This window comes from Triticum dicoccoides, chromosome 7B (assembly GCF_002162155.2).
Source record: "Triticum dicoccoides isolate Atlit2015 ecotype Zavitan chromosome 7B, WEW_v2.0, whole genome shotgun sequence".
Lineage (NCBI taxonomy): Eukaryota > Viridiplantae > Streptophyta > Magnoliopsida > Poales > Poaceae > Triticum > Triticum dicoccoides.
Genome location: NC_041393.1, coordinates 31,382,870 through 31,404,749, shown reverse-complemented (window position 1 = coordinate 31,404,749; position 21,880 = coordinate 31,382,870). Strand labels below are relative to the sequence as shown.

Sequence of the window (21,880 nt, the reverse complement as noted above, 5' to 3'; positions counted from 1 at the left end):
CCGCTGATAATGCTTTGTGGGCCTTGGTTGTCATTCTCCGTAGCAGGATCAGGAGAAATTCCTTTTTCAACTGCGCTCGATTTCAGAGAATGACGCTTCCTGACCCTGATTGCACGATCAGGAGGGTTGATTTTTGCAACGAAGTTGAGACATCGCCTGTTTTGTTCTCCAGCCCATCGTAGCGGGGTGGCGAATTCAAACCTCTGATTCTGATTCGAGGCAGAAATCCTCCCCTCCAATGGTGGGGTGGAGCCATGGCTTCTCGCTGGCGAGATTAGCTCTGCAGCGACCATAATGCTCGCCACTTCGCCCTCTGCTCTGGGATGTGCGAGTGCATCTCTGCCCTCGCCTAGGAAATCACTTCTTTCGGGGAGGAGGAATCCGTGGGGATCGTCCTGGCCATCTCCTCCTCTGTCGCCTCGACGCAGATCCGCGTCACCAGCTTCTTCGGGGTGTCTCCACGCCCTGGCCTTCGCATCGTCCTCTCCATCCACATGCGGTGGCTCTCCTCCATCGCCTTCTCCTCTGCTGAGATCCTCCCGTCGCACGCGGGGACGCTTAGATCTGAAAATCGGAGGCGTCTCTTCATTCGCGGCTTTGCGGGGAGATGTCAATGGGAATACGGGGGCGACGGTGTGCGCGCGTGCTGTGGTGGTGAGGAGCAGCGGTAGGCGCGAGCGTGGCGGCGGCGGCGGCGGTGGTAGGTGCGGGGGTGCCCGTCGGCAGCGGTGGTGACAGTGGTAGGTGGATGTGGCCGTGGCGAGAGGAAACGCCAGAGCAGCCATCAAACAACCCCGGAACCACTCATGGTTTTTGCTGCAACCAGACAGCCCCGTGCTGGAACTGGCGACGGCGGCAGCAGCCACCAATGCCGACGGCGGCCGTGCTTTTGCTCCAACCAGCGAGAACGGCAGCTACTAACGACAACGACCGGGCATTTTTTTTTGCTGCAACCAGCAAATGTGGCAGCTACCACCGGCGCCCGACGGATGTTTCTGCGCACGGCGATGAGGAAGACAGTACCAGCAGCCAATCGATGAACTTTTCTCAAAATTTGTGAACTTTTTTAAACATTCAATGAAATTTTTTCAAAAATCCATGAACTTATTTTTCAAATTCTATCATTTGCTTTTCAAGTTTAATGAACTTCTTTGAAAATCCGTGAACTTTTTCCAATTTTGATGAACTATTTTCAATACATGAACATTTTTAAAATTTGATGAACTTTCTTTTAAGTTGGTGAACTTTTCTGAAAATTGACGAACTTTTTTGAAAATATATGAACCTTTTCTAATTCACGATTTTTTGTGTCAGATAATTCAAAAAATATACATCAGTACAGTTCTGTGCAATAAAACAGCACGACGACATTGTTATTATGTACTAATTGGCGCTATTATCTATCACTAATGGCAGGTAGCTCAAGTGGTCAGTGAACACGTAAGTTATTGCAACTGTGCCAGTTTGAAACCTGGAGTGAACTATTATTTTTTTCAGTTTTCTACGATATATGTTTTCTGATGTTGTGTGCGTTTCGTGGGCCGGCCCAACTGGGTACTGTAGTAGGCACCAGGGAGGAATTCTTGCACATGTAGCGCCCAATAGGAGCTCCCGGTTTATTGGCTGTGTTGGTATAAATGTCTTGTCGGTATTCGCCTTCCTTTTTTTATTTAGGTAAAATTATTTTTATGTATTCAAACATTTTAATTCCAATATATTTCTGAAATATTGTATGGAAAATGTTCATACATTTTTAAAATTATTTATTCATTATGTACGGAAAAAAGCCTTCATATGCTAAAAATGCATGTGTCTAAAAATTTCTCAATTTATTTGAATTTTCTATATGAATTTTCATAAATTAAAAATATTTCTCGTATTAAAAAATGAAAAGGAATGAGAAAACACAGAGAAACTGAAATGAACAAAAGAACAACACTACCAACCTTAGGAAAAGGAAACAAAACATAAAAATCAACAAAAAATAAGAAACATATGTAATAAATAAACTACTACATGGGCCGGCCCATATATCATTGTTCCATTCATTATAACATGTATTCTTTGCTATGAGCGAAGATTAGCAACTTCTTGGAAGCTACTATTCGAGGGCTACCCCTTGCAAAGTGCTTGCATCGAAAACTCGGCATCCTGGTAGTGAGCGAGGCGTACGAGGGCGGAGCGCCCCGGTGCGCCATGTGGCATGCTCCAGCGCCTCGATGTGTCGCACAACGGGTGTTTTCATCAGCACAATTTTTTGTCTTTCTTTTGGTTTTTCTGATTTGTTTGGTATTTCATTTTTGGTTTTTTCTCATCATTTTTGTACATCTAACATGAGTGTGTGCTTCAGCATGAAGTATAGTTATGCTTTTTGCGTGAAAGCACACTGTGCTTCCCCAGAAATTGAAGCACAAATGCGCTTGCATGAAGCAACAGTTGTACTTCTGCATACTTCCCCCAAAGGTGAAGAACACTACTGCTTCTCGCATGAAAGTACAACTATGCTACCCTAAAACTGAAGCACAATTAGTGTTGTATTGAAGCAAGGGTTCATATAGTGTTTTAGAGCACATACTTCACCCATAAAATTTTGTCAAAACCTATCAACATGGGATGTTTTTGAGAACTCGACGCGAGGAGTGCAGAGGTGGAGATGGTTTGTAATTTGAAAACACGATTAAAGAGATAAATAGTTTCGTAAAGAGAATCTATGAAAAGAACAAATAAACCCACCCATCTCTCCCTATGCGTGGGGGAAAATCCAACAGAAACTACTCAATTGCAACAACTGGCACATATCCTGTGCGCTACTTTTCAGCACCAGAGAAGGTCTGAGTGACGTTTATGCTTCCCCAAGTAAAGCACAATTGTGCTTCTCACATGAAAGCATAACCGTATTTGAAGCGCGAGTTATTACAGTTGTGGAGCACATATTTCATCCTTAAAAAGTTTGACAAGAACTATGAACGTAGTATCAATTTTTGAGATCTCGACGTGAGGAGCGCAAAGGTGAAAATGGTTCATAATTTGGACGCACGGTTCAAGAGATAAATCATTTTGAAAAAAAAATCTATAAAAAGCACAAATAAACCCACCCACCCCTTCGTGTGGGAAAATAAAGCCCACAAAAACTCACTAATTGTAATAATTGGCACATATGTGATGCATCACTTGTCATTACCAGAGAATGTCCGAGTGACCTTTGCAAGGGGTACACATTAACTAATGATTTCAAAGTTTCCTACTAGATGGGTCTGTGTGTATTGGATTCTGGCTCCGACACAATTCAAGCTTTGTCCATGGTAACTTGAATAAGTCTAGAGACATCTTATTTGGCGCTCACTACGACGAATAGTTGCCCAAACGCATAGTCACGTCCATCATAGGACGGCCATGTTCGGCCGTTGCGTGTTGTTTGTCATAGAGCACCCCACCTACATGTTTTAGCAATTTCTCGTGTTTGCTCTTGTGTTTTTACTTGAAACACAAGCATTTTATTAAGAAAAATGTGATTATTTTAAAATTATATGAAGAATCTTTTAAAGAAGGTGTTGCATTCTTCTGAATTTACATGAAATTTTTACTTAAATTTGTTAATATTTTTAGAATAGCACAAGCATTGTCTGAGAATGCGTAATTGCCTTCAAAGTTTGCATCGACAATTTTTGAGAAAAGTTCACCATGTACTTGAAAATGTACATCACGTGTTGAAAAATGTTTGCCAGGTCTTAAAAAAATGTTCATGGTGCACTCTAAATATATTTCAAAATTATGTTTATAACTGAGAAAATAAATCAAAGAAAAGGGACAAGGAAAACCAAAGAATGAACACAAATTAAAAAAAATCGAAAATTACAAAGAAAAACGGTGCAAATGGCCCGGCCCAGCTCACACGGTCAGCAATCTGCCGCACTGAGTGTTGAGTAGGAAATACCACAGGTCTCGCATAAGCTAGCGAGGTTGCACGCCTCAAAAAAAATAGCAAAGTAATTGGTCAGGTGAATGTGCATGCCAGGGACTCATGAGATTAGGCGATAATGACAAAGCTTGGATAAACGTGTGATACGGGTGCCATGAATCGAGTTTGTCCATTTGCAGTCTTTTGTTTCTTCCGAGTGATCCAGTTGCACACACTCCCGGCACATGTGTACAAACAGCATCTTCACGTGCTATGACATGTGAAACAAAAAGCTCTCTTCTTATCCTCGGAGACCAAGAGATGTAGGAGTATACCATTTCTACCCGTCAAGCATCTCTATGTGTGTATATGTATATATAAAGAGATACATGAATGAACCAAAATATCAGAGTTAGTGGAGGTACAGTACAACACAAGGTCACAAGCACCCAAGGGTAGGACCACAATGGTGAAGTTCACCGCACGCCGGAGTTTGCCCGAGCTGGTGGCGCCAGCACGGCCAACACCACGCGAGACCAAAGTCCTCTCCGACGTCGACGACTGTTATGACCTACGAGTCTACTTTTTTGGGGTCGAGTTCTTCCGCTGCCGACCAGACGGCCATCCAACAACGACACCGGCAAAGGCCGTCAAGGTAGCGCTCGTAGAGGCTCTGGTGTACTACTACCCCATGGCCGGTCGGTTGAGAGAGATTCTCCCCACTAACAAGCTGGCGGTGGACTGCACCGGAGAGGGAGTGGTGTTCGTGGAAGCAATCGCTTCGCGGAGGCTCTGGTGTACTACTACCCCATGGCCGGTCGGTTGAGAGAGATTCTCCCCACTAACAAGCTGGTGGTGGACTGCACCGGAGAGGGAGTGGTGTTCGTGGAAGCATTGGCCGACGTGGGGCTGGAAGAGTTTGGAAATCCATCACCGCGGCCCCCATACCCATGCATCGAGGAACTATTATGTGACGCCGGCGATATCAAAGTCGTGGTTGACAAGCCCTTGTTCTTTGTCCAAGTACGATCAACCTCCTTATACTCCGTTTCTCCGCACTCGTTTTGTTTGTGGAGACATGTCCTTTCAGCTTCATTTTATTCAAAGTTACCATATGGTTCTTTGTCCAAGCATGTGTGCAAGGAGGAGGGTCGTGCAAAAAGCTGCCACATAACAGTAGTCAACCTACCGCCCGTGCAAGTCAAAGTTGATGTCGTGCGGATAGGACTGCGGGTGACACACTTGGAAAACTTTTTAGGATCCAGATATGCATGTCATAGTATTAGGATTAGGACCAACTCGGCACCCCTCAAATAGTTTTAGGACCTGTGGTGTATTTTACTCTTCTGTAAATACATATGACTTGCTACTCCACTAACTCTGATATTTTGACTGCTAACCCACGCCGGCAAATAACCCACATCTTGTTAGTCAAATTAATGATTAAAGCTGAATCTTGGATTACATATGGACGTCTAACCAACATGTGTGCCTACATGGGCTTAATATTTCTTCATAATTTAACATATACTCCCTCTGTAAACTAATATACGAGCGTTTAGATCACTACTTTAGTGTTCTAAATGCTCTTATATTAGTTTACGAAGTGAGTATCATTTTGCATAGTATCTTCGTCGCAGAGTCATTCTTACTAAAAATAACTTTATTAAGAGGAATTGGCATGGAAGTACAATACAGTACATAGAAGTACAGTACAGTACATATGTCAATATGTGGATAAGTGAGAGCTGGTTAGCTAGTACAGTACATAGATAGAAGCATGGTTTTGGGTACCGGGCGGAAAATTCGCACACCGCCCTGTATACGCGTTTCTCGCTACCCACGAGAAAGCTGCGTACCGAGCAAAAAAATTGAATTATTTGAAAATTTTGAATTTGAATGGCTACAGCCTAGTCAAGTAGGACATAAACTCATTCTATCATTCAACCAGGTGTGGTCTGCTGGCAAATATGGTCGTCCCTTGCCCGCTCAACCCGTAGGTCGCTCGTTCGAGACCCACTACCTTCCATTACAGCTGTTCTCTTTTTCGTTTAACCAATTTCTTAAATAAAATTTAAAAACCTCAAGGTTATAAAATTGAACCCACGACCTCACATACGTAGAGGACGGACGACCAGAACATGCCACTGCGCCAATACCTTGTTAGTGAACCACTTGAGCTCAATACTTATATATTCCTAGCACAGAAAAATTTGAATTCAAATTACGTTTGAAAAAATCGAGCGGTTTTTGCTCGGAAGTTTATGGTAACCGCGGTATCCGCGTTTCTCGCCCACCCTCGGTATTTTCTTGGGATTCGGTAGCCAAAACGTTGGATAGAAGCAAGCAACTACAATAACCTTTGCCTGTTGAGATGCATCGACCCCTGCCTTGTTCGAGTCAAGGTCGAGCCTAGGTCCTTGTGGTTAAGAGCCTCAATTCTATAACATGCATCAGTTTTTCCCATTGCAATACATCAATGCACAAATCTTTTGTGTATTTGTAAAAAGAATACAAGAAATATATATGCATCTGTCGATGCTACCAAATAACATGGCTATCATTTTTATATGATCGCACTATGTCATAGCCGCCTGGGTGATATCTTTGTTGGCAATTATTTTAGACGTTGTGGAAAATAATGGGGCTCTTATGGCCCTTGAGGTAAACTGCTTTCGGGATAGACATTGTTTTCTCTTTTGTTTAACCAATTCTTAAATAAAAATTTAAAAACTCAAGGTTAGAGAATCAAATCCACGACCTTTCATACGTTGAGGACGGACGACGAGAACATGCCACTGCGCGAACACCTTGTTTGTGAACCACTTGAGCTCAATACTTATATATTCCTAGCTCAGAAAAATTTGAATTCAAATTATGTTTGAAAAATTCGAGCGGTTTTTGCTCAGAATTTTATGGTATCCGCGTTTCTCACCCACCCTCGGTATTTTCATGGGATTCGGTAGCCAAAACGTTGGATAGAAGCAACCAACTAGAATCACCTTTGCCTGTTGAGATGCATAGAGCTCATGCTTCTTCAAGTGCGACCCAAGGACCTCCCGCGGCATCTCGGCATTGGCCATGGCCACACCCGCCGACTGGGTGCACGCGCTATGGTTCCGCCTTCTACGAGGGAGCGGGTCGGCCACAGCCTTGGACACGCCGGACGCGGGCGGTGCTAGCCGCGACGGCCCCCGTCTTCCCACCGGCCAAGGATACAGCCCCGTGCGGCGCAGCGCGGCTGAAGCGAGCGGAGCTAGCTTGCACGGACCCCATCTTGCCTTCAGTGAAGGCCACTACCCCACGCAGCGCAGCAGGCCGAAGGCGGGCGGCGCTAGCCACAACAGCTCCCGTCTGGCCGCCAGCTACGGCGCTGAGCGGCGGACCTCACCTCGTTGGAATCTTCTTTCACGGAGCTGTACAAGGAGAGGCTATGGAGTGTGAAACAGCAGCAGTCCGCTGGATAAGGCAAGGCAACATGATATTCTGTAAATTAGGAAAAAGAATTGTGGTTGTTTGAGTGGTGGTGGTCTGTCAGGACACGTGTTGGCCGCTGGTTGGCCCTGGAGCAGACGACACGTGTCTAAGCAGTAGACGACGCGATTACGTTTCTGATCTTTGGGTCAGGTTCTCATGACTGACCCGATCGACGGCTCAGCTCGTCAGCGTAACGTGCATTTCAAAAGGACGAGCCCTGGTGCTGGCGTACATCATTGTTCATCCCCGTATACCGCCAGTCGACGCCAATTTCTTCCACCCATATTTCCTGCCATGGACCCACTAGCGCAAATCCCTGGAGCTGGACGTACGACCAAGATAACATGTTCAGATGCCGCCCATCTCAGTAATGCCGCTCTCCCTAAACACTCTTATATTTCTTGATGGAGGAAGTACAACCGTTGTAGCCCTGCCTTGTTCGAGTCAAGGTCGAGCCTAGGTCCTTGTGGTTAAGAGCCTCAATTCTATAACATGCATCAAATTTTTCCCTTGCAATACATCAATGCACAAATCTTTTGTGTATTTGTAAAAAGAATACAAGACATGTATATGCATCTGTCGATGCTACCAAATAACATGGCTATCATTTTTATATGATTGCATTATGTCATAGCCGCTTGGGTGATATCTTTGTTGGCATTTATTCTAGACGTTGTGGAAAATAATGGAGCTCTTATGGCCCTTGAGGTAAACTGCTTTCAGGATAGACACTGTTTTCTTTTTTGTTTAACCAATTCTTAAATAAAAATTTAAAAACTCAAGATTAGAGAATTGAATCCACGACCTTGCATACGTTGAGGACGGACGATGAGAACATGCCACTGTGCAAATACCTTGTTTGTGAACCACTTGAGCTCAATACTTATATATTCCTAGCTCAGAAAATTTTGAATTCAAATTATGTTTGAAAAATTCGAGCGGTTTTTGCTCGGAATTTTATGGTATCCGCATTTCTCGCCCACCCTCGGTATTTTCTTGGGATTTGGTAGCCAAAACGTTGGATAGAAGCAAGCAACTAGAATCACCTTTTCCTGTTGAGATGCATCGAGCTCACGCTTCTTCAAGTGTGACCCAATGACCTCCCGCGACATCTCACCACCGGCCACGGCCGCGCCCGCCGACTGGGTCCACACGTTGTGGTTCCACCTTCTACGAGGGAGGGGTTGGCCATAGCATTGGATGCGCCGGACGCGGGCGGTGCTAGCCGCGATGGCCCCCGTCTTCCCACCGGCCAAGGATAGGGCCCCGTGCGGCGTAGTGCGGCTGAAGAGAGCGGAGCTAGCTTGCACGGACCCCATCTTGCCTTCAGTCAAGGCCACTGCCCCACGCGGCGCAGCAGGCCGGAGGAGGGCGGCGCTAGCCGCGAAAGCTCCCGTCTGGCCGCCAGCTACGACGCCGAGTGGTGGACCTCACCTCGTCGGAATCATCTTTCACGGAGTTGTACAAGGAGAGGCTATGGAGTGTGGAACAGCAGCAGTCCGCTGGATAAGGCAAGGCAAAAAGATATTCTGTAAATTAGGAAAAAGGAATTGCAGTTGTTTGAGTGGTGGGGGTCTGTCAGGACACGTGTTGGCCGCTGATTGGCCATGCAGCAGACGACGCGTGTCTAAGCAGCAGACAGCGTGATTACGTTTTTGATCCTTGGGTCAGGTTCGCGTGACGGACCCGATCAACGGCTCGGCTCGTCAGCGTAACGTGCATTTCAAAAAGACAAGCCCAGGCTCTGGTGCACATCAGTGTTCATCCCCGTATACCGCCAGTCGACGTCAATTTCTTCCACCCGTATTTCCTGCCATGGACCCACTAGCGCAAATCCCTGGAGCTGGACGTACGACCAAGATAACAAGTTCAGATGCCGCCCATAGATGCCGTCTATCTCAGTAACGTCGCTTTCCCTAAACACTCTTATATTTCTTTATGGAGGAAGTACAACCGTTGTAGCCCAGCCTTGTTCGAGTCAAGGTCGAGGCTAGGTCCTTGTGGTTAAGAGCCTCAATTCTATAACATGCATCAATTTTTCCGCTTGCAATATATCAATGCACAAATCTTTTGTGTATTTGTAAAAAGAATACAAGACATGTATATGCATCTGTCGATGCTACCAAATAACATGGCTATCATTTTTATATGATTGCATTATGTCATAGCCGCCTGGGTGATATCTTTGTTGGCAATTATTCTAGACGTTGTGGAAAATAATAGGGCATGGCCCTTGAGGTAAACTGCTTAATGGATAGACACTGTTTTCTTTTTTGTTTAACCAATTCTAAAATAAATATTCTAAAACTCAAGGTTAGAGAATCGAACCCACGACCTTGCATATGTTGAGGACGTACGACGAGAACATGCCACTGCGCGAACACCTTGTGAACCACTTGAGCTCAATATTATATATTCCTAGCTCAGAAAAATTTGAATTCAAATTAATTTTGAAAAATTCGAGCGGCTTTTGCTTGGAATTTTATGGTAACCGCGGTATCCACGTTTCTCGCTCACCCTCGGTATTTTCTTTGGATTCGGTAGCCAAAACGTTGGATAGAAGCAAGCAACTAGAATCACCTTTGCCCGTTGAGATGCATCGAGCTCACGCTTCTTCAAGTGTGACCCAACGACCTCCTGCGGCATCTCGCCACCGGCCACGGCCGCGCCCGCCGACTGGGTGCACGCGCTGTGGTTCCACCTTCTACGAGGGAGCTGGTCGGCCGCAGCCTTGGACGCATTGGACGCGGGCGGTACTACCCGCGACGCCCCCCGACTTCACACCGGCCAAGGATATAGCCCCGTGCGGCGCAGCGCGGCTGAAGCAAGTGGAGCTAGCTTGCACGGACCCCATCTTGCCTTCAGTCAAGGCCACTGCCCCACGCGGCGCAGCAGGCCGGAGGCGGGCAGCGCTAGCCGCGACAGCTCTCGTCTGGCCGCCAGCTACGGCGCCGAGCGGCGGACCTCACCTCGTCGGAATCATCTTTCACGGATCTGTACAATGAGAGTCTATGGAGTGTGGAACAGCAACAATCTGCTGGATAAGGCAAGGCAAAAAGATATTCTGTAAATTCGGAAAAAGGAATTGTGGTTGTTTGAGTGGTGGGGGTCTGTCAGGACACGTGTTGGGCCTCTGGTTGGCCCTGCAGCAGACGGCGCGTGTCTAAGCAGCAGACGGTGCGATTATGTTTCTGATCCTTGGGTCAGGTTCTCGTGACGGGCCCGATCGACGGCTCGGCTCGTCAGCGTAACGTGCATTTCAAAAAGATGAGCCCGGGCGCTGGCATACATCACTGTTCATCCACGTATACCGCCAGTCAACGTCAATTTCTTCCACCCGTATTTCCTGCCATGGACCCACTAGCGCAAATCCCTGGAGCTGGACGTACGACCAAGATAACATGTTCAGATGCCGCCCATCTCAGTAATGCCGCTCTCCCTAAACACTCTTATATTTCTTTATGGAGGAAGTACAGCCGTTGTAGCCCTGCGTTGTTCGAGTCAAGGTCGATCCTAGGTCCTTGTGGTTAAGAGCCTCAATTCTATACCATGCATCAATTTTTCCCCTTGCAATACATCAATGCACAAATCTTTTGTGTATTTTTAAAAAGAGTACAAGACATGTATATGCATCTGTCGATGCTACCAAATAACATGGCTATCATTTTTATATAATTGCATTATGTCATGGCCGCCTGGGTGATATCTTTGTTGGCAATTATTCTAGACGTTGTGGAAAATAATGGGGCTCTTATGGTCCTTGAGGTAAACTGCTTTCAGGATAGACAATGTTAAGTGTATGAATAACGGTGGTCTTGTGTTCATTAATTTGTTTTGCTTTAAGTTTTCATATATGTTTGTCTCATGATTAACACAAATAATATAATTATGTGGGTATAACACTTTCTCAAACAAATAAGCTCCATTATTCCACATCATATCCAAGACATTACATAGACACCAACAAACAGATGGGTTGACACAGATTATGGACTGGATATCCACCGTGCGAGAAACCCACATGATATTTTGAATGAAAGATAGAAAGAGGGTATGCTAGCTAACGCATACTCTAATGACAGAGGCAGACCACAACAACGACCCATCACACTACAAGCAAAATGCAAACACATTTCCCCATCAAATTACTGACATTGGCGCTAGTCTTTCAAGGGACGAGATGCACCTCAAGCCTGCAGCGAAAAGAGAAACCATGGCTAGTGTCATGTCAAGCGTTCGTACATAAAGCTTCATTACTTGATATGCAACACCCTATAAACTAAATGCACAAAACATTCAACAAGCATTTGATTTAGTTAAATATGGCTAATGTTTTTAAATAGAATCTCCTTTAATGCATTTGCACTTGAATGTCCACAAATATCTTAATGTAATGCAATTTCAGTAGGATAATATGTATGGTACAATCCATTTCTCTTCAACAAATAGAGCACAAGACTTTGAATATAAACTCATAATATTATACTTACGGCTTGTGTAATATCCCTTGTGAAGCGTACACGAATATTGAGTTCTTTAATACCATCTTCAAAAGTAGAGGCCGGATGATTTGTGAAACTTATTATACCCTGTGCCATAATGAATTGACCAGTTCCACCGACAATAGACCACTGCCCACTTTCCAAACCTGCGGTTATACCCATCACTTGAAGGGTGGACCCCGCAAACCTGTTTCATGTTCAAAATAGAAAGTGCCGTCATAGGGTCAGAAGTGCATGTAGAGTTTGACAAATGCACACTTATTAATATGTGTCTATACACTAGTAAGGTGTGTGAAACCCTTGGCTACAAATATAGTACAGGTAAGGACATAAATTTAATGTTGCATGCAAAGAACTCATGAAATATACTTAGATATTGAAAAGTAGCAAAACATATTACCTTCCTTGCTGAAACTCTATGTTATGAGTTGTGTACCATCTGTTAGGCTTGGTTAAACCAGCCTGGACATGCACACCTTGTACACGTGCAACAACCGTGTCTCTGGAATTTGTTGTCTCGGTAAGAGTCCAGTCATGGACTATCGTCGTCCCAAACCCAAAAGGAAAACTTGCTTGGAGTAAGGTTTCCTCATTGCGGTTTGGGTTGTTTGGCCCGTCGACGAATTGGTGCAAGAACAAGTGCAAGTTAACCTCGGTCATACAAGGGAACTGACATGTCTTAAGAGGTGCAATCTCGTCGATGGGGCTAGAAATAGCAAGGATTTGTGGTATCACTATGAGTAGACAAACCAAGACACCGAATGGACTAGCCATGGAGATGATTGTATGCAAGAAGGGGAAAAGAGAGAACTGAATGGGCTAGTTGAATGGGGGAGGGGGGGAGTTGTATCTCGTTGTGTTTTGTGAGAGAATAAGAGGGTAGATGTATCCTATATATAGGATGCTTGGGGTGCTAGTACCCACCTCTGGTCGGTTTCTTTTGGGCCTTTAATTAGTGTTGTTTTAGACTTTTTAACACCCTATGCAACTTAGACCTGTAATCCAACTAAGGATCTAACATGACTACTTTTCCATGTCAGGATTAGGTATGGTTTTTTTATCCGCATAAGGATGTCTCACAAGCCAACTATCTAAATTCACTATAATTTCTAAATATTGGTAAGTTTATGGTTTTTATGGTTATATAAATGCTTATCTCATCGAAGAATGAACTAACAAGCAATAGTAAACTATACCATATATGTAGAACATAATAATTTGGAATATACATGTGCCACTTTAAGTATTTAGATATGCGCATCTAATAAATAGACAAATTCGTGTAGTGTACACTTAAACACAAGGTATATACACCACCTTTGTACAACATACCGATAAAAATTGTAAAATCTATAAATAAATGGGATTTCTATTTTCATGCCCCTCTTTGATTATATCTAGGTGATTTATCCTTTTGATGCACTTAGCAACTTTCAATTGTAACAAAGAGGGAAACATATATTATAAAAGAAAAAATTATCCGAAAAATAAAAGCTAGTTGGCCAACGGACAATTACAGAAAGTGCAAGATTGCTCGACATCAACTAATGCAAGCAATGGATATGGATTCATTTTGACTAGCATCTTAATAAGGTATATTCGTCATTTTTAAGCTAATTTAAATGTGTCAAGTCAGATAGTTGGTGTACGCACATGTACGCCTTTAGATACGTTGGTACTTACCTTGGTTTGCGTACAACCAAAAGACACAATTATATTTCCATGGACTAGTTGCAGATATATATTGTAATTATAATATGCAATTAAATCCCTCAGGGGCGGCTAGCTACATGTATATTAATTTAAAATAGATCTAAATTTCCCTATATACTTCATATATGACTCATGTCAGTGGCATATAAAAGATATCATGACAGGGTGTAGTATATGGATGCGTCGGATGTCATTGAACTATTGTAGCATGCATGTGATAATTCATGTGCGTTCTAGCTAAGATTTGAAACACTCCACATGCCTGCATGTGCGACCTCAGTTATTAGCTTTGGTGAAAGGTCATGACTATCTACTTGACCCATGCATGTAAGCTTAAAATTGACGAAAAGACCTAAGATAGTCAAATTGAAGCCATATTGTTTTGTGTGTTAGTATATGCCGACAGATCTTCTCTTTATGTCGGCACCCATAGGCCAAATAAGTAGCTCTTATTGTATGGATGGACCTGTATGCCATCATATATTATGGGTGTGGACAGTATGTCAAGTGCATCCATGTTATAATCTCTATGGATGCCATATAGATGCGGTGCTTGTATCTTAGTTTCTTATCCATTGGAGACATAGATCTCAATGCTCAACCTGTGGTATAGATAACATGATGTGGATGTGCCATCCAGAGAATATTTCCAAATCATCTGATCTACAGATGTACAACCTATAAATGACAGTTAATGAAGTCCTTGATGTGGTAATATTATGAATCTTTAGTGGACTTGCTAGTTGTGCACTGCATAATAATATTACTATGGTAAGATCACGTCACATTAATTAAATTAGAGCATGTAGTTATACCAGTTATGAGAAGGTTAAGATCCATTTAATTAGCTGCATTTATGATACTGGTTTTACTTGCAAAGTCTGGCCCAATAGAGAGTAAATTTCGATATGGATCCCCAAACATTAAATCAAGCTGTTGAAAATCCATTCAATTTTTTTGCGGCTGGAAAATCCATTTAACTAACTTTCTACAACAGAGCCACATGCTCCATATTTAATGGATTTAGCAATACAAGAAAACCACCGCTAGAAAAGAAAATTGCATCCCGGTCCTTGGAGATACAAGTTAAAGTGGTTCTTAACATGTCAACAATGAAAATGGCGTTTTGGAGGCCGAGCTCCATGGAGCCCTTTATTTTTGAAAAATTCAAATTCAAACTTTTATGTTTCAAAAAATTTAAAAAAATAATGCATGCATGTAAGGATGTAACCCACATGTGTGTAAAAAATTCATGATGAAATACCTTGAGTTGCGACCTGTACAAAAAAGACAAATTTATGGCCTGGGAGGATAAATAGTATCATGTGTTAAACAGCCCTAGATTTGTATTTTTTGCACAGCCCTCATTTCAACGTATTTTGCCCTGAAAATTTACACCTATGTGTGTTATGCCTTCATGTATTTCTATTTTTTTTGAATTTTTTGAAACGTAAAAATATGGATTTTGATGAAATTTGAATTTTAAATTTGGAGGCCTCATTGGAGCTCAGTCACCAAAAGGGATTTCCGGTCAGCAACTTGCATTAGTATTGGAATTTATGTAATTGTATAGTCTGATGTGTATCTTACTTGCTAATATTTTGATCTAGAATTCTCTAAATAAAGTCAAATAGAGTACATATCTATCAAAGCTGATGAAGCACTGATTAGCTTATGGTAATATAGATGCTTATCACCTCGAACAATGGACTAACCAGAACAAAAGAACTTGGAGTATATGTGTGTCACCATTAAGCATTGAGATATGTCCATCTAATAAACAGGATAACCAAATTCACATAGTGTACACTTGAAACATTGTACAGCTTTTGTGCAACATCTCTCAATAAAGAATGTAAAACCTATGGATAAAACATCTTTAGGGACACCCTTTTGACGCACTTAGAAATCTTGCAATGTAATCCCTCCATTCCTAAATATTTGTCTTTCTAGAGATTTCAACAAGTGAGTACATACAGAGCAAAATGAGCGGATCTACACTCTAAAATATGTCTATATACATCCGTATGTGGTAGTCATTTGAAATCTCTAAAAAGACAAATATTTAGGAACGGAGGGAGTAACAAAGTGGGCAACATATATCATATAAGACGATTTATCGATGCAAATAATAGCTAGTTGGCCAATGGGCGATTACAAAAAGTGCAAGATGACTCGACATCTACAAATACAGACAGATGATATGGATTCGTTCATGACTAGCATCTTAGGTCTATTAGTCAATATTAAGCTAACTTACATCTGTCAACTCAGATAGTTGGTGTACATACTTGGCTTGGTTCGCGTCCAACAAGAAGTATCAATTAGTGTCAAGAAAAGAAACAAGAAGTATAAATTATATTCCCGAGGGGTGGCCGCAGGTATAGTAATTTAAATTTGATTGTTTGAATTGTCCTCTGCACTTCATATATTATTCATGGCAGTGGCCTATAAAAAATTATGACATGATATGATAGTTAATGTGTGTTCTAGCTAAGATCTGAACAGTCCGCATGTTACCACCACATGCATGTACGTGAGGATTTAGCCATTAGCTGTGACGAAAGGTCATGACAATCTACTACAAGTCCATATATGTTACTACAAAAGCGGCAACAACTCTGCCATGGATTAAGGGAGAACATGTGCAATATGTACAGGCAGACAAAGCCCGAAAGCTAGCCAAAAACATAGGGAAATGAAAAGAAAAAAGATGGGTCAGTAAACAAACACAGTCCATCATCGACCCTCTAAAGAAAATAAAAACTATGGTTGGATTGGAGTAGTGGTGGCTAGGGCTGCAAGTAAAGCTCGAGGCTCGTAAGCCACTCAAGATCGACTCGTATTTTGTTTCGACTTGTGTTTGACTTGAAAAGAAATGAGCTGAGAATGAGCACTTTATGTAGCTCGATCAATAAACGAGCTGATCATGGGCCAACACTCGCTCGCTCGATTTAGCTCGATAGCTCGACATTATATAATGATATTAAATAATTTTGATAGATATTAAATAAAATTGTATAAATTTTTTCATATACGTTGTGTACATCTTTTTTCCATTTTACGTACTAGCAAACGCGAAAGCTTAATGAAGCGTGAACTTTTTTTTGCCTCAATAAGGTACGTGGCGAGCCATGTGTCAATTATCCTGTTATTCTTGGCGAAAGTTTTAGAACGGACGCACCTTCATTTTTCTGTTTTTCTGGTTCATTCACGATCTCTTTCTACTAGTCTACCGATAACATTTAATAATCTAAACATTTGCAGATATTGTTATAATGTTTATATTGAGAGGATCCGAGTGTTAGTTTCACCCAGGACCACCGGAATCGCAGGACCGGCCCGGCCCGTGCTGCAGCTGGATCTTAATCTATCATTAGAGTAACATGGCTTCAATGAGACTAACTTGGATAAATTTGTGACGATGTCACTTGTGTAAAATGTGTTCGAATGATCGCCATATTGCTTGTTGTTTTTGTGAAGTGATATTTGAATGATGTTATGTATCTTTGCGATGATATATATGCATACGTACTTATTTGTATGCAAGATTTCCCAACAATAAATAAAAAATAAACATGATTGAACATTTGCCAAGTTCTGTCGCTCGACAAAACTATTCCTGGAGCATTTTGCTGAGCGCACTAGTCGGCAAAATGTGACACGTGGCAGAAGCTGGTAGCTCCAGGAATCTTTGCCGAGTTCCACACTCAGAAAATGCGGAAGCAGCTCCTGAACATCTTCCACGGGTTTTCTTTGCCGAGTTCACCCTGCACAAAGCTCCCCAAAGGTGTTGATGAGTCCCCGTGGCGCCATACTCAGCAAATACAAGAACCTGACACTCGTCTATGCCATGTGTCGCATTACTATTCTTCAAAGAATTTGCCGAGGTCTCCTGCAACATACTCTGCAAAGATAAGAACTTGGCAGCTAGTTCTGCCACGCATCATATTTGCTGAACGTTTGTTGGGTTCCACGCTTGGCAAAGGCAAGAACTCGGCAACCACCTATGCCACGCACCACGTTTCTATTCATCAGGCGTCTGCCGAGTTCGGCATGCGAGAACTCGGCAATGCTCTGGCCACGTGGCACCACCATTAATAGGTCATTTCGTCTAGTGCTAGTGGTTTCTACAGTTCTCCTTTTTGGAAACTCGAGAAAGACTCTATGAGTATTCTCGAATTCTTGGTATAAAAATTCGGCAAAGTTAACTATTGCCAATGTGTTCTATCGAGTATTTTTTTTTGCAAAGTACCGCACGTGGCAAACACATTTTTGCCGAGTTCTTTTAGATCTTTGCCGAGGAAGTCGGGAAAGTAGCTGATTCTAGTAGTGACGGTCAATTTTGTCATTTAACATCACTTGTAGAAGATTACTCCAGTGTGGTGCTATGACCAGCGTGACAGTCTAATCTGTTCTAGTGTTATTTGCAGTTCTGGGTTAATTTTGGACTTCAGCAAGAGTTTAGAGGATGAAATGTCTTTAGCTTACCAAGAATAGCTTATACATAGGAATCTGTAACAATTTTCATTGTTTTGGCTCTAGGGACCACATGCTCATGTGAGTCAAAAATGGCGTCCTTAAGTCTTCTTCTTTTATATATCGTTTTTTGAAAGAAAAAAATACAAATCTACAAACTAAATATAAGTACATGGTTTGAGACATGGTAAAAGTTCCAAAAAGGTATAATAGCTTCTACTTGCAATAACATCTCATAAAAAAAGGATCTCTCATGCATGTCCTCGAAATGTATGCACCTACTTGTTTAATTTGAAGTTTTGTCATTTTCTATTGCTTCTAATGGCCTGCATATCATTAAAGTGTTTGTAAATTACATTCTCTGCTGCTATCTCCCGGTATGTGGCAATACTATTTAAAATTGGCTCACTGAAAATATTGTTAGTAGATTCGTCATTCATAATATTTTTTGTGAATATGTATTATTAATATTCTGACTAACATATATGAGAATATATATATATATATAATGTAAGGACCAAAACAGATACCAAAAAATAATTATTTGCCAGATGTGATCTTATTCATCCTGAAGGATGGGACGTATGACGCCCGTTTAGTTAGACATTGGAGATAATCTCAAACTTAGATTGCGATCCACTTGTTACTTAGAGCATCTACAACCGAACTTGGCAAGTCCGGGCCCCTATACGCCCACGAGCGCGTCCGTGGACAGCGCCCGCCGGCCCTTCATATGGGTTGTCGCACATCCACATACCTCAAATGTAGAGAATCAAATACATGCAACCCATGCACGTCGATCATACGATACAAATTGTCCAAATTCAACAGTTCGAGACAAAGCAAAGAAAATCATAGTTCAACAATCCAGACATGCCAAAACGAAATAAATGTCCGATTGTGACGGATGTCTTGCTTGTTGATTGGATGGATAGGGTGCTGTTGGAAATATGCCCTAGAGGCAATAATAAATTAGTTATTATTATTATATTTCCTTGTTCATGATAATCGTTTATTATCCATGCTATAATTGTATTGATAGGAAACTCAGATACATGTGTGGGTACATAGACAACACCATGTCCCTAGTAAGCCTCTAGTTGACTAGCTCATTGATCAATAGATGGTTACGGTTTCCTGACCATGAACATTGGATGTCGTTGATAACGGGATCACATCATTAGGAGAATGATGTGATGGACAAGACCCAATCCTAAGCCTAGCACAAAGATCGTGTAGTTCGTATGCTAAAGCTTTTCTAATGTCAAGTATCATTTCCTTTGACCATGAGATTGTGCAACTCCTGGATACCGTAGGGATGCTTTGGGTATACCAAACATCACAACGTAACGGGGTGGCTATAAAGGTGCACTACAGGTATCTCCGAAAGTGTCTGTTGGGTTGGCATGAATCGAGACTGGGATTTGTCACTCCGGTTGACGGAGAGGTATCTCTAGGCCCACTCGGTAGGAAATCATCATAATGTGCACCATGTGACCAAGGGGTTGATCACGGGATGATGTGTTACGGAACGAGTAAAGAGACTTGCCGGTAACGAGATTGAACAAAGGTATCGGGATACTGACGATCGAATCTCAGGCAAGTATAATACCGCTAGACAAAGGGAATTGTATACGGGATTGATTGAGTCCTTAACATCGTGGTTCATCCGATGAGATCATCGTGGAACATGTGGGAGCCAACATGGGTATCCAGATCCCGCTGTTGGTTATTGACCGGAGAACGTCTCGGTGATGTCTGCATGGTTCCCGAACCCGTAGGGTCTACACACTTAAGGTTCGATGACGCTAGGGTTATAAAGGAAGTTTGTATGTGGTTACTGAATGTTTTTCGGAGTCCCGGATGAGATCCCGGACGTCGTGAGGAGTTCCGGAATGGTCCGGAGGTAAAGATTTATATATGGGAAGTCCTGTTTTGGTCACCGGAAAAGTTTCGGGTTTTATCGGTAACGTATCGGGACCACCGGGAGGGTCCCGGGGGTCCACCAAGTGGGGCCACCATCCCCGGAGGGCTGCATGGGCCAAGTGTGGGAGGGGACCAGCCCCAGGTGGGCTGGTGCGCCCCCCACAAGGGCCCAAGGCGCCTAGGGTTGGGAGAGGGGGCGCACCCACCTAACTTGGGGGGCAAGTTTCCCCTCTCCCCACCTTGGCCGCCACCCTAGATGGGATTGGGGCTGCCGCACCCCTTGGGGTGGAAACCCTAGAGGGGGCGCACCCCCCTCCCTCTCCCCTATATATAGTTGAGGTCTTGAGGGCTGCCAACACATGAGTTTGACCTCTCCCTGGCGCAGCCCTACCTCTCTCCCTTCTCCTCTCCCGCGGTGCTTGGCGAAGCCCTACAGGATTGCCACGCTCCTCCATCACCACCACGTCGTTGTGCTGCTGCTGGACAGAGTCTTCCTCAACCTCTCCCTCTCTCCTTGCTAGATCAAGGCATGGGAGACGTCACCGGGCTGTACGTGTGTTGAACGCGGAGGTGCCGTCCGTTCGGCACTAGGATCTCCGGTGATTTGGATCACGACGAGTACGACTCCTTCAACCCCATTCTCTTGAACGCTTCCGCTTAGCGATCTACAAGGGTATGTAGATGCACTCTCCTTCCCCTCGTTGCTGGTTTCTCCATAGACAGATCTTGGTGACACGTAGGAAAATTTTGAATTTCTGCTACGTTCCCCAACAGTGGCATCATGAGCTAGGTCTATTGCGTAGACTCTATGCACGAGTAGAACACAAAGTAGTTGTGGGCGTTGATTTTGTTCAATATGCTTACCGTTACTAGTCCAATCTTGTTTCGACAGTATTGTGGGATGAAGCGGCCCGGACCGACCTTTCACGTACTCTTACGTGAGACAGGTTCCACCGACTGACATGCACTTGGTGCATAAGGTGGCTAGCAGGTGCCAGTCTCTCCCACTTTAGTCGGAACGGATTCGATGAAAATGGTCCTTATCAAGGGTAAATAGCAATTGGCATATCACGTTGTGGTTTTGCGTAGGTAAGAAACGTTCTTGCTAGAAACCCATAGCAGCCACGTAAAACATGCAAACAACAATTAGAGGACGTCTAACTTGTTTTTGCAGGGTATGCTATGTGATGTGATATGGCCAAGAAGAATGTGATGAATGATATGTGATGTATGAGATTGATCATGTTCTTGTAATAGGAATCACAACTTGCATGTCGATGAGTATGACAACTGGAAGGAGCCATAGGAGTTGTCTTAATTTATTGTATGACATGCGTGTCATTAAACAACGCTATGTAATTACTTTACTTGATTGCTAAGCGGTAGCCATAGTAGTAGAAGTAATAGTTGGCGAGACAACTTCATGAAGACACGATGATGGAGATCATGATGATGGAGATCATGGTGTCATGCCGGTGATGATGATGATCATGGAGCCCCAAAGATGGAGATCAAAAGGAGCAAAATGATATTGGCCATATCATGTCACTATTTGATTGCATGTGATGTTTATCATGTTTATGCATCTTATTTGCTTAGAACGACGGTAGTAAATAAGATGATCGCTCATTAAAATTTCAAGAAAGTGTTCCCCCTAACTGTGCACCATTGCGAAAGTTCGTCGTTTCGAAGCACCACGTGATGATCGGGTGTGATAGATTCTTACGTTCACATACAACGGGTGTAAGCCAGATTTACACACGCGAAACACTTAGGTTGACTTGACGAGCCTAGCATGTAAAGACATGGCCTCGGAACACAAGAGACCGAAAGGTCGAGCATGAGTCGTATGGTGGATACGATCAACATGAAGATGTTCACCGAT

The 21,880-nt window shown here is 43.1% G+C and overlaps 1 protein-coding gene across 1 annotated transcript; it reads right to left on the bottom strand.

Moving 5' to 3' along the window:
* Positions 1-11,300: 11,300 nt before the first annotated feature.
* On the bottom strand, positions 11,301-12,725 carry LOC119340480 (dirigent protein 5-like). The gene is made up of 3 exons (XM_037612404.1): positions 12,278-12,725; positions 11,866-12,064; positions 11,301-11,568 (listed from the first exon to the last, which is right to left on the bottom strand). Exons 1-3 carry the CDS (start codon positions 12,649-12,651, stop codon positions 11,563-11,565), a joined length of 579 nt encoding a protein of 192 aa, XP_037468301.1. The 5' UTR covers positions 12,652-12,725; the 3' UTR covers positions 11,301-11,562.
* Between the last annotated feature and the right edge of the window lie 9,155 nt (positions 12,726-21,880).

Excerpts from the sequence above, each read along its gene's own strand:
- LOC119340480 (XM_037612404.1), bottom strand. The coding sequence starts at position 12,651 with ATGGCTAGTCCATTCGGTGTCTTGGTTTGTCTACTCATAGTGATACCA. Across the intron at positions 12,065-12,277 it reads ATAGAGTTTCAGCAAGGAAG|GTTTGCGGGGTCCACCCTTC; the intron begins GTAATATGTTTT and ends AACATGAAACAG.